The 13,978-nt window shown below is 46.1% G+C and overlaps 1 protein-coding gene across 3 annotated transcripts in view; it reads left to right on the plus strand.

Moving 5' to 3' along the window:
• The window catches only part of FBLN5 (fibulin 5), a 73,821-nt gene that overhangs the window by 38,435 nt on the left and 21,408 nt on the right, over positions 1-13,978 (plus strand). For all 3 annotated transcript variants that reach the window (XM_047738531.1, XM_047738530.1, XM_047738529.1), the window contains one exon: positions 12,286-12,408. In XM_047738531.1, coding sequence (XP_047594487.1) covers positions 12,286-12,408 — 123 coding nt within the window. The remainder of the gene's footprint in view (positions 1-12,285; positions 12,409-13,978) is intronic.

Genomic DNA, 13,978 nt, shown 5'->3' on the forward strand with positions numbered 1-13,978 from the left:
TTTTTTTTGCATGTGGCTGTCTAGTTTTTCCAGTACTATTTATTGAAGAGACTGTCCTTTCCCCATTCTATATTTTGCCTCCTTTGTCATAAATTAGTTGATCATATATGCATGAGTTTATTTCTGGAGTATCTGTTCTGTTCCTCTGATCTGTATGTTTATTTTTATCCCAGCACCACATCATTTTGATTACTCTAACTTTGTAATATAGTTAAACCAGGGATGTGATGCCTCTAGCTTTGTTCTTCTTTCTCAAAATTGCTTTGGTTATTCAGGATCCTTTGGGGTTCCACACAAATTTTAGGATTGTTTGTTCTATTTCTGTGAAAAGTGCAGTCAGGGTTTTGATTGGGATTACAATGAACCTATAGATTGCTTTGGGTGATATGGAAATTTGAACTATATTAATTCTTCCAATCAATGAAATAGAATATCTTTCCATTTATTTGTACCTTCTTCAGTCTCTTTCATTAGTGTCTTGTAGATTTCAGGGTACAGGTCTTTTACCTCCTTGGTTAAATTTATTCCCCATTATTTTATTCTTTTTGATGAAATTGAAAGTGGGATTGTTTTCTTAATTTCCTGTTCAGCTAGTTTATTGTTAGTGTATAAAAATGCAACAGATTTTTATATATTGATAATGCATTCTGCAAATTTACTGAATTTGTTTATTCTTTTTTTAAGAAAAATTTTATGTATGTTTGTATGTATTTATGGAGAACATGAGGTGGGGGAGAGGGAGAGGAAGAGAGAGAATCTCAAGCAGACTCCATGCTGGGTGTGGAATCCATTGTGGGGCTTGATCCCATATTCCCCAGATCATGACCTGAGGTGAAATCAAGAGTTGGATCCCCAACTGACTGAGCCACTCAGGCATCCCTGTTTATTAGTTCTAACAATTTTTTGGTGAAGTCTTTGCGGTTTTCTTTTTCTTTTCTTTTTTTTTTTTTAAAGATTTTATTTATTTATTTGACAGACAGAGATCACAAGTAGGCAAAGAGGCAGGCAGAGAGAGAGGTGGAGGCAGGCCCCCTGTGGAGCAGAGAGCCCAATGCGGGGCTTGATCCCAGGACACTGGGATCATGACCTGAGCTGAAGCAGAGGCTTAACCCACTGAGCCACCCAGGTGCCCCTTTGAGGTTTTCTATATATAAAACCATGTCTCCAAGTAGTGACAATTTTACTTTTTCTTTTGCCATTTGGGTGCATTTTATTTCTTTTTCTTGCCTAATTGCTTTGGCTAGGACTTCCAATACTCTGTTGAATAAAAGTGGTGAGAGTGCATCCTTTTCTTATTCCTGATCTCAGAGGAAAAACATTCAGATTTTTACCATTGGATGTGATGTGTTTTATGTGGGTTTATCATATATGGCTTTTACTTACTATGTTTATTATGTTACATTCCTTCTATACCTGCTTTGTTGAGAGTTTTTATCGTAATGAATGTTGAATTTTATGGCCATATGACTTTTGTTCTTCATTTTATTAATGTGGTATATCACATTAATAATGTTGACTGATTAATCTGCAAATGTTGGAACACCTTTGCACCCCTGGAATAAATCCCATGTGATCATGGACTATGATCTTCTAATGTATTGTTGAATTCAATTTGTTAATATTTTGTTGGGATTTTTGCATGTATGTTCATCAGGGATATTGACCTGTAATCTTTTTGTGCGGTGTTCTTGTCTGGGTTTGGTATCAGGTTAATGCTGGCCTCATAAAATGAGTTTGGAAGTGATCCCTCCTCTTCAGTTTTTTAGAAGAGTTAGAGAAGGGTTGGTATTAAATCTTCTTTGAATGTTTGGTAGAATTTACCAGTGAAGTCATCTGGTCTTGGACTTTTGTTTGTCAGGAGGTTTTAGATTACTGACTCAATCTCCTTGTTAATTTCAGTCTATCCAGATTTTCTATTTCTTCATGATTCAGTCCTGGAAGATTTCATATTTCTAGGATTTTATCTATTTCTTCTAGGTTGTCCAACTTGTTGATGTATAATTTTTCATAGTAGTCTCTTATGACCTTTTGTATTTCTTTGGTATCAGTTATAACTTCCCCCTTTTTCTTTTCTGATTTTATTTATTTGAGTCCTCTCTCTTTTCTTAGTGAGTCTAGCTAAAGGTTTGTCACTTTTGTTTATCTTTTCCAAGAATCAAGCTTTTAGTTCATTGATATTTTCTATTTTTTTTTTTTTAGCCTCCATTTCTTTCTGCTCTGATCTTCATTATTTCTTTCCTCCTACTCACTTTGGACATTGTTTGTTTCCCCTTTAATAGTTCCTTTGGGTTTATCTAGGAAGGCTTGCAGAGGAACTCTGGGCCAGTATGGATCCACGCTTCAAGTTTAGGAGGGCAAGGCCACAGGGAGCCCACCTTCTTCTGACTAACTCCTCTTCATTTGTATTAGGGTACAAGCTAAGCTGCTATAGCAAAAAGACCTTCCACACACTAGTTTAGATAAAAGAGAATTTAAATCTTCCCTTATAGTACAGTCCAGAGGCAGGTAGTTCAGGGCTGGTAGAGTGGCTTGGCCAAACTCAGCATGTGGCTCTGTCTTATTTCTGGATCCAAGATGGCTGGTCTGGCTCTTACCATCAAACCTACATTCCAGCCAGAGGGAGGAGAGAAGTGACAAGGGGACCACACACTCATTATTTAAAGTATGACTCAGATGTTGGGATACATTATTTTTATTTATGTTTTGTTGACCAGACTTTAGTCACATAGTCCCACTTCCCGATAAGGGAAGCTGAAAAAAATACAGTCTTTAGTTGGAAGAATGGATATTGGAGGACAGTATCCAATTGTGGCAGTCTCTGCCACATCATCTGTCTAGATCCACCCAAGTATCTTCAGCCCCAGAGAGCCTGTTCCTCTTGGAAGTGACCCCATTCTTTGCTCCAGCATGACACTTACCATACTTAATTGGAATTATCTGGTCCCTTATCTGGATCCTACCACACTATAAACAGACATGACCCAGGTGTCATTTATCTTTGAATCCCTAGTACCTACAGCAGGATGGGTTCATGGTGAATAGATGTGGCATGCATGAATCCTGTTTAGCTTTTTATTGCCACTGTGACTTGGACACTTTGCTCTTTATTGGGGGGGGGGTGCCAGAGTGGTCTGGCAGGTCAGTCTGTTGGTTGGCCCCACGTGTAGCTCCTTCCTCTCCCTGCCTTCTACACTGGAGAAATCCGGGGATTTGCTAGGGACTGCAGAAGGGTGGATATAAGAGGACAGCCTCTATTCTGTGGACTGGGTAAACACGCAATTTGGAAAAGTGCTGAATTCATTCAAATATTTGTTTTAGGCTCAAGTGATAGAATCCAACTCTTACCAAGGCCAAAGGGCGGTGGAGAGCAGCTGTGGCAATTTCAGCCCTGGGCTGTTTGGGGTGGGGCCTTCAATTCTAGGCTCTCAGGACATGTGGCCCCCCTTCTGCCAAGAGACAACATCCCTAGTGTCCTGTCCCCAACCCCTTTGGTCTCTCCATTCTTCTCTCCTCTTCCTCCTATGTCTTGAGGTTTCACTTCTTCTTGGGTTGTAGCCTTGACAGTTGTCCTCTGGTGTGCTGGGGTTGTCTGCTAGAGATGGGAACAGGTTAGGGGTAGGAGAGGAGACATAGTAGGTTGCTCTCAGGATGAAATATCTAGGTTCTTAATCAACTGCTGGTGAATCGCTTATAGCTTGTTATGTTGAAAAAGCCATCTGTCACTTTCCTCCCTTGTTCTAGGGTTCCAGACTAGGTGTATGTGAAGGAATAATTCCTCTACATCATTGTTCAATGTCAAGACCTGCCCTGCCCTCCCAGATTTGGGACATTCCCAGTCCTTTGTTCTCATAGCTCTCTGCAACGCCCTTCACACATTTGTTTCTCTTCCACGGCAGTCTTCCCCACTGGCTGGCAAGCACTAGGTGCACAGGTGTAGTGGCCCAGTTTCACAGATAAGAAAGCAAATGCAGAAGGTCAGTGACACGCACAGTGGATGGAGTCAGAAGTGGTGGCAGGGTTTTTGAGCTCAGGTGTGGGGAACAAAACACATGCAGATTTTGTTATCAGGTTCTGGGAGTGATCTGGCTGGGAGTGTGTGTTGCTGATGAAAGGCTGATTCCCTGGGGTGAGTTTGCACACCTGGGCATTCTCTCAGGCAGCACCAGGCTGAGGGTTTTGTCCTGAGCATGAAAAATGGATTGGATTTCCTAGTTGTACCCTCAGAGGTCCCATTGGAGCCCATTTTCAGGCCAGAACGAAGGTGTAGCTTTTCCCTCTTCTGATGTTCCTCCTTCTAGTGACTGTTGAAAATACACTTTGTCCTTGACTGGACATTCAGCAATCTAGGAGAAGAGAGGAAATATACCTTATTCCATCAGGCCAAGCACATCTTGCATCAAAGCCTTTGGAGGTTGAAGACACTCTTGAATCAACCCTGGGCAAAGGCTGGGATGGGAATAAAGCCCCAGGCATGACAGGCTGAGGCTTGAGACTCTACTGGAGTTGGAGCTGTCTGCCAGATAGCCTTGAACCCATGGGAAAGAGATACAGGCCTCAAAAGGAATGGATGATTGAACTGGTTTCCTCCGATACCCTGTGGCCTGACACACGTACCCTCTTGCTTTCAGAAAATTCCAAGAATGAAGGAGCTTCATTCAAATATAAGTTATTTCCATACTCTCTCCATCCTGCCAGGCACTGTGTTAGGAGCCTAAGATACAGATGTGAATAAGACTCATTTCTGGCTTGCAAGAAACTCTCAGTTTGGGGGAGGGAGATGGGTCATCCGCAGCCAATGACGTCATTCCAGTCTGAAGGGCTATAAAGCTAGATGTGCTTAGCACATGTTTGAGTAGGAAGGTAGGCTTGATGTGCTAGGTTGCTGAGGTGCCAAAAGAAAGCTATGACATTTCTAAGGAGGGGGCTGTAATATTTGGAAGAGGAGAGCCACACGATCATTTTTATGTCTTGGATGGTTCTGGAAGTTGTGTTTAGTTTGCTGCGAGGGGGAGAGACTGGCAGCTGGCAGACCAGTAACAAGGTTATTTCAATCATTTGGAGAAAAGACTGTGAAGCCTTGGAGTCTCTGGGGGAGATACAATAAAGGGGGAATTTGCAAGATTTCCAGAAGGAGAACTGTGTGAGAATAAGGAATTGGGGAAAGGACTGAAGAATGCACAAGGTTTCTAGCCCGGGCTACTAGGAAACAGTGAAGCCCTTAACCATGGCATTGGAAGACGATCAGGGACAAGGAGATCACAGAACTGTGGCACTGAGGGTGACAAGGAAGTCAGATGTGGGACAGGAATAAGCTCAGAGGGGACAAGGGAGAGGAGACTGTGGGGCAGATGCAGGGAAGATTTTAAGATTCAAGGGCTGTAGGCCCTTGCTTGGGGAAAAGGGATCATCTGCATCAGAGGAAAGACACTGTCCTTTCTTCTAATTGGAATCTTTTGCACTTTTGGTCATCCCTTTGGAGCAGTATTTCTAAGAGCTTCGTTAATGTCTGGGGAACTGAGTTTACTCGTAGAAATCAACTAAAGTGGGGGAGGGCTTCTGAAGGCACACAATGCTCTCACCCAAGGCTGTTGCTATAGACCAGGAGAGCCTTCCGTCTGGTTCAGACTAAGCTGCAAACTTGTTTAAGAAGACTCTAAAAATCCTAATAGTACACAGTAACCCGTGGATTGGATCGTAGAGGAATATCCAGTTAGGAATCTTTGGCTTGATATTTGAATTTCAATTCTCTCCTGGTCTCCCTTGAACAGCCTCTGAAACTCTGAGCAGGTTGCATGGATACAGAACCAAATACCACGATAATCTAGCCCCTTGCCATGCAGAGTGTGGCCCCTGGGTCACAGGAGCTTGTCAGCAGTGCAGAATCTACCAAACTGGACCCTGGACCTCAGCGAGTTCCCCACTGATGCATATGCACATTTAAGTGTGAGAAGTATTGGTCTGGCACAGCGAGTTCCAGATATGGTTTTGCACTGGAATCATGCAGCTAACTTTAAACAGCTTTCCAAGCCTCAACCCCAGACATTCTGATTGAGTCAGGCAATTCTCTTGGGTAGCTAGGTTTGGGAACCACTGGCTTGTATAGGTTCAAAAATCATTCTCTGTTGATAGACAAATGGCACAAATCTCAGTAAATGGAAATCTAATTTGAGCTCCACATTTGCTTGGTTTACAATCATGGTAATAACTGATGCTTTGTGCCCTTCAGAAAAAAAAATACCATATCTAGACTGGCCATGAGCAGCTTTGGCTCCTTGCTATTGGAACAGTTTGATGCCTGACACTCAAGAAGGAAGATATGTGCCATCCCTTCCTTGCCCCCACCCCCGACAACTGCAGTGACCGTTCATACGTTGGCAGAAGTTGAATGGGCTTGGCCAATTCTCTGCCCATTTTGAAAGCAGCTAAAGTCAGCTGATGTTTACCAAGCACTCTGATGAAAATAATTACCCAAGACCAAACAATGTGATCTCCATTAGTTGCATAGTTTGTTTCTGTAGAAGGTCATAGCTAGAAGGGGCCTTCCAGAATTCTCCTCCAAACTCTCACTTTACGGATAGAAAAATAGAACCCACAGAGAGGTGGAAACCTGCATTCCAGCTGGTTTCCTCCAAGAGGAAAGGATTTTTCTTGTTGTTGTTGTTTGGAAAAATGGACCACATGTTTGTTGCCTAATTAGAGACGCAGTATGAACAAGCTTTGTATTCTAAGCTTAATATCAAGCATTGAGAAAAGCGTTGTAAACACAGAAAGATCTGGCTTCTATTGCCCAGGACCCACCAGACACATGGAGTGCAGATGTCCTGGGATTTCAACAAGTGAGTTCTCAAACGCTGAGGTCTTTAATTAAGCAGGTGTTTGGGAAGTAGGTCCTGTGTAACTTCCAGCCTTGGCTGGGCTTGTCTCACTGAAAAATGGCACTGACTCAGCCCAGCAGCAGGCCTGAAACTGGCTTCAGTTGGAGGCATAGGAATGTGCCATTGTTACTTTCTTCTTTCTTATCAAGCCCCATTAGCTTGAGCAAGGAAGGAACAAAAATGGGCTGGGAAAACATATTGTTTCACTGGGTAAAAATTTACTACCAAGGAAATGATTTTGCCATTTCCAAAAAAGGCCTTTGGAAAGGTGTCGCCTTCCAAATACTTTTGGACGTTTTCTCCCAGTGTCACCCAGTGAGAATGTTTCCCTTTGGCTGATGGCCATTCTCGCACAAGAACAGAGACATTCCTCTGAGCTTGTGCACACGGGTACACGAGGATGACCCCTTGTTTGCTCACAGTGCTGGAGAGCAGAAGACACAGAAAGAGGGAAGAGTCATAGGTGGGGTCAAGGTTGATTGTATTTGGCTCTGGAATTCGGTCAGACACACGTACTCCTAGGTCACCAGACGTCTGCAGTTATGGAATCGTAGATGGACCCATGAACGCCAAAGTGAAGAGGCGGAAACTGAGACTTGTTGCCATCTCTTGCCACGTGTCTACCACTCCCAGGGGAGAAGTTCCTGGCTCTGGCTCCGGAAGAGCTAACCGTGCTTACGGCCCCCTGAGCCCCGGTGGTGTCTTCTGGGTGTCTTTAGTGAATCCCAGAACAAAGCCAGCGGGGGCAGAGGCCATGGGTCCCCTACTTCTCACAGCTGTTAGAAATAGCACCTCATTTGGGGTAGGGAACTAAAATTTTCGGGACACCTATGGTGTGCCGGGTGGCGGCTAGAGGACCTGTGTACATGTTAACTTAGGAACTCTATTTAGTAGCTCTCTTTAGCTGAACACCTGGAGAGGGTCCAGGAACCTTAATGAACTTGCTCAGTAATACTTAGTTACCAAGTACAGGAGCCTGGATTCACACCCATCTCTTCTTGCCCCCAAAGTTATTTATTCATTCATTCATTCATTCATTCATTCATTCATTCATTTTACCCACTAACCCTTTCTGGGGAGGTCTTGACCCTTTGGTCTTTTTTCCTCTTAGGCTTTGGTGCAGGCAGAAGGGCTTAGGCAATGTTCTTCCCATGGGCATGGACGGATCATTGGTTTTTGTTTTGCTTTGTTTTACAGCTTTTAAAGAGTCTTTAATTTCAGCTGGAACGTGTGCTATGAAAACCGTTTAAGTATTTTCCCTTTAACTTTCAGAAATAAATGTGGATGTGTAAATCCATCTTTGGGTGTGATATGTAAATTCAGATATGATAAAGAGCTGGCATACATATGCATATTATTTATATTCAAACTGATTTATGCCTATTTATGGCAGTACCTTTGGTCTGTTATGTTTTCCAATAGAGATCTTTTTAAAGATTTTATTTATTTATTTGACAGAGAGATAGAGAGCACAAGTAGGCAGAACAGCAGGCAGAGGGAGAGGGAGAAGCAGGCTTCCCGCTGAGCAGGGAGCCCAGTGCAGGACTCGATCCCAGGACCCTGGGATCATGACCTGAGCTGAAGGCAGCCACTTAACCGACTGAGCCACCCAGGCGCCCGCCAATAGAGATCTTTATAGGAGAACCTGCGAGCCAGCACAAAGATTATGGTCCCTCCCCAAGGTGTCTCTCGAGTCAGCCTGAAAGGGTCCATTTGTTGTGTTGTTGTTGTGTTTGTTGGGTTGTTGGGAAGTTGCCTTCTCATGTCGTGAGCCCACCTCCTCTATCTGCTGCCCCTGAGAGATCCCAGCTGGTCTTGATGGACATCCTTCATTCACACCGTCTGAGAGCACCTGCCCACGTGAAGCTTTCGTCTGGCTGGGCACGTGAGACAGAGCCATTGGTATGAAATCCTAATCGAGTATCCCTAATACGTGGGCTGCTGTCCTGCGGCCTGGGAGCCCAGTCTGGCCAGTGGCCTCCTGAGAGGATGGCAGGGACATGACTGATCTTGATGACTTCCTGGAGCGAGCAGTTGTTTCAGATTGAGAACGTTTCCATCGAGGGTCGCTTTGGGGACATCTAACAGAAGAGGTGACGGCTCAGACCAAGCCGCAAAGGTCAGCAGGGCTGTGCCACTCAGCGCAGAGGACAGTCTCTTCCTGGACAGGTGCAGGCCTGGGCTTCCATCTGCCAGCAGGTTCTGGAGATGGGAGCGAGCTCTCTTCTCCAGTTGCCAGGGGCACTGGCCACGTGAAGAGTGGACAAATGTTGCCCCACCTGGTGAGAGACGAGCCACAGATGCCCTAGTGGAATCGTCTGGGTGCCAGGGCAGCTGGCCAGGGCAACTGACCAAGGCAACAGCTCCCAGGAGCGAGACAGGGGGGGGAATAGAGGACTCTAAGGAAATCCTCAGTCTGGGAGTGACATGACTGGAGGGCTCTGCTGGAGGCCAGCTCTCCCAAGTGGCCTGGAAGTTTGGGAGGATACACATACACACACACACACACACACACAGCCACAGTAGAACCTAAAGGATGACTGAAGCCATAAATAAAGGACTGAATGAACTGAGCATTCTTTCTTGGGAGACTCTTCCTAAGTATCACTTGGGAAAGGAAATAGCAGAGGCGGTTTACACACGAGGATAATGACACTTACTCAGGTTGCTGTAACTTGTACTTTTCCACCGATGCAGAAAAGGACCCTTTGCCAAAGAATGTCCTTGGAGTGGTTCGATATATTTTTCTTTCTGTTATTTAAGTCAAATGTAGTTAATGTAAGCAGTTCAGCTGGGAGCTGGGAGGTGTGATGAGTCTTCCAGCCCTGGTGGAACCCCAGGGTGAGAAGAACATTCTAGCTTCTGCTCCACCAGGTTTGTAAGCTCATGGTGGTTTTCAGGGGGGTTGGTCATGGGTTGCTTTTAAAGTCCATACACCAAAACGGTTTTGCCAGCACGTGGGCTCGGGAAACCTGTCTGGGGGCCTTGAAGGCATTCATGTCTGATGGTCATGGGTTCCTTCATTCATTCAATAAAAAACTGTTGAACGTTTGCTATGGACACAGAGTCCCACCAGGTATGTTTTCAGGATATGAAGGTGAGACACACCCTCGGCAAAATTCCAGGGACTCACAGGGTTCTCAAAAAAATATGTATATCATGACAATCCATTTGTCGACAGAAATGCCATTGGATCAAGTTAATTCTTTAATTCAGTAAAGGTGGTGGAGTCCTTTAAAAACTGCACTTTCCAGATGTAGTTTCTAGGCTTGGCTGTTTTGCACATGCCCATGTGTGTGCACGCACGCCTGTGCCCTCTCAGGCCCCGCACGCCCCTGGGAGCCCCGTCTGGTCCACTGGCTCGGGTTGGTTTCTCCCCACAGGAGTCCGCCAGCCCATTGTGTATGTCAAAAGTTATACAAACACAAGAGTCTTGGGAACTTGCTATCACCAAGTCTAATGGCTCTTCTCCCCTGGGGTCTCTCTCACCCTTTAAACCCCTCAAGGCAGGAAAAAGTGTACACATTCCAAAGGCGCTGTTGTTCCCAGGGTATAGTTGCCATCTATCACTCCTGGCCGGAAAAATGTAACCATGCCCTGGCCGATAGTGGCAGTATTTATTATCCTAGTCTTCGATAGGGATTGGAGCATGAGTGGCTGGTGGCCAAACATTATTCACTGGTTCCCCTGGGAGGCTTTGCTGGGTGGGCAGCACTGAGGGTGGAAGGGAGGCCAAGGGCAGGGGCAGGAGCTCTTGCAGCCAAGAACAGGCTGGGTTTCTGCCACGAAGACTGCACATCGTCAGCGTGTCAGGGTAGATCGAAGGCTGCACCACCTGGGAGCTAGGTTCTTGGAAGCTGCATGTTAGAGGCCTGAAGACTGGTTTCCCGAGATGCCCAGACATCTGATCATTTGGGGTCGGGCTGTGGATGGATGGGTATCGTTGGTATTGACGTGTTCAGGGGGGTGGTGACCATGGTGGTATCACCTGAACCTGCCTTGGTGATGTGACCTCTGCCATTCCTGCACAGAGGGGCGTGGAGTCAGGTGGGCAGGGAGGTCTGGGCTCAGCTCTTGGCTCGGTACTATTCACGCTATCAGCACAGTTCTCCCATCTGTAAGATGGAGGTTATGAGTCCCCCTCGCAGGCTTTGTGAGAATAAATATGGTGACATCTGTGCCGTGTCCTAAATACACACGACCCGTGCACACAATACGTGCAGACCACATACACACACGATGCGCAGACTACGTTTGCAGGTATGTATGCACGCGGCTTGTACACGTGACTTGTGTGTACCGCGCATGCACGCTCCACGTGCTGGGTGAGGGGCTTTCAGTGTTACTTCCAGTTGCGTGTGGTCCTTTGGAGGAGGCAGGGAGAAGATGTAGCTAAGGGAGCCCCCAGTGCAGGAGTGAGAGGAGCAAAAGGCAGGTGCTCTGCTAAGGTAAAGACAGGAAGGGGAGGCTGACGAGGAGAGGCACTGGCATGGGATCCGGGATGTTTGATGGATCCCATGCGGCGAGTTAATAGATGAATGTTTAGGGAAAGTCCCCTCCTCCAGGTGGAAGTGAGGGCGTGGTGTCGGGAGGTTGTTATAGGATGCAGCGTGGGGAGAAAGGGCAGAAGAATTTGCTTCCCTTGAAACAATTCTGAGTGCTGAGGGTGCAAACCAGATGTCTTGGCGAATGTGGCCACGCGTATAGCTTGGTCTCTATGCTCCGAAGATCTTGATTAGGGGGAGGGGATCGACTTGGACATAGGAAGCTGCACACTGCCAGACAGCCAGCCATGCGCAGGCAGCCATGCCGAGAGCCCCAGTGCTGAGCAGAGGGCAGGAAGAGATCAGTCCCAGGAGCTCCAGAGTGGAGCGGGGGGAAGGCTGCAGGGCTCCGTGGAGCTTCGGGAAGGTGCAGGCACCCCAGACTGAAGGGTTCTCATGGATGGCTACAATCAAGCGGCTTCACTCCTAGCTCCCTTTGGCAGGAGATGTTTATTTTTCTTCTGTTATGTTCTCAGAGGTGTTTCTTCGACAGGTACACAATAAACCCCAGTTTAACACGTGCATGAATACGCCAAAGACGTATTGTTTCTAAATCAAGTCCTGGTTATTATCAAGGTGACCTGCTTTTAGAAAGTGGTGGATGGGATGTCAGTAGACTCCCCCAGGATGTGTGTTCTCTTCTTTTGTGGATTTTCTTTTGTGGATTTCTGGGGGAGAAGACCAGGTCTCCAAAAAGGTCAGTGTCTCCTAGGGGTATCCATCAGGGAGATGCATCCATCTCCTTGGATGTAGCCTGGAGACATTATCACCTCCTTCCCAGGACAAGCAAGAAGCTGGCACCCTTGGTGGCTCCAGGGCTCTGGATTAATACAGGTGACAGTCTCTGGACTATGTCTGTGTTACAGATGTGGACGAGTGTGGAACGGATTCTCACCAGTGCAACCCGACCCAGATTTGCATCAACACGGAAGGAGGGTATACCTGCTCCTGCACCGATGGCTACTGGCTTCTGGAAGGCCAGTGCTTAGGTAACAGCTTGCTGGGCTTGCAGAGACTCTTGGAAGTTCATAGTTGCCAGGGGTATTGTGAAATGGGGGCATAAGGGGTGGCTTCAGGGCTTTGGGCTTTTCTTTGTCGGGGGAGAGATGTAGAAGGCAGTGGAGCCTGCACTGTTCCTTTAAATCAGTCGAGACCATCACCGTCAATGTCCTGGTTAGAGTGTTTGAATATAAGTTTTAAGGGCTTGTATTTGATTTCACCTAGACCTACTTCCTGCCTCTGGGAAGTTTATATCCAAGGCGGAAAGTGATAGAGGTGAGGATTATTCCGTCTTGGTGAGAAATCATGTTAAGAAAAGGGACCACTTTCTTAGTCACAGAAATGTCCCAAGTCTCAACTGTGGGTCAGTAGATTCTAACGCCTCCTCCCATTACCCACCCCACTAGCTGTGGTCTTTTTATTCCAAAGGAGTCAGTCATCACCAATTGAGAATTTCACCCTTGCAGTTGGCATTCGCTATATGATCTCTCTGTTTATTTTTACTGGAGGGTTATTTGCCTTTCTTCCCCTCTGGTTTTGGTTTTGCCAAGTAAATGAATTCATAGCAATCTCTAGCTGTCACTTGAATTCTATTTCTAGGGTGTGATTTCTATGCTGTGTTTTCTTGGAAAAGCCTTACCAGCTCAAGTTCTCTAAGACCCTGTTCTTGTGCCTGAAAATCAGTCCTGGAGGAGCGGAGAAACAAACCCAAACAACATCATGGAAACAAAAAAAAAAAAAAAAGGAAAGAAAGAAAAAGAAGAAGGAAAAAACGTTCTTTTTTCTAAGACTCCCTTGATTAAGACTTGAGTGCCAGTCCGCTCTAGAGCCCTGTCTGAAGCATCTTTAGGGCCTGATAAGCCAGACTAGACTTGGCTTGGTTCTCCTTTCCAGGCGTGCACCGGGGAGCTGGCTGCACATGGGGACATTTGTGAATACGATGGTCGCTGTGCATTTTAACGAACCTCAGCTATTGTGGAAAATTTGATGCCACTGATTTGAACATAAGCAGATCAGTGTGAGTGAGTTATTTGTACGGCAACTTAATATGTCGGCTCTCAGAGCTGGAAGGGATGTTAGATACTATGTCATCCAACTTTTATAGAGTTGGAAACTGAGACTCAAAGAGGGGAACATTTTGAACAAAGAGTGAGTGGGGTCTAAAATCTGGCTCCTCTAGGTCAGTCCAGGTTTTTCCCACCACCAGGGGGCGCTAGAGAGGATCAGGTGAGAGGGACACAGGCTCCATTGTAAAGACTTTGGGGCTGGGCAACACTTCCCGATCTGAGGGGGGCCAGCAACGGGGACATTTCTCTCCTTGGGAGGGCTGGTCTCTACCACAGGGCTTGACGCTTTGGGAGGGATCCTCCTGGAAGCCTGACCTGGTGCCACATGCTCAGCCCGCTCCCACTTCACACCCAAAGTGGAGACCTTTCCTAATTGTGGCTGAACTCATGCCTTCTCCTGACCGAATTCTTCTTTCCCTTTCAAAGCACAAATCCCATCACCATCTTCCACCCCTTTGGTACACCTTGGGAGGCATTGCTTTTGCAGAAAAAT

Source organism: Lutra lutra, chromosome 7, assembly GCF_902655055.1.
Source record: "Lutra lutra chromosome 7, mLutLut1.2, whole genome shotgun sequence".
NCBI classification, from domain to species: Eukaryota; Metazoa; Chordata; class Mammalia; order Carnivora; family Mustelidae; genus Lutra; species Lutra lutra.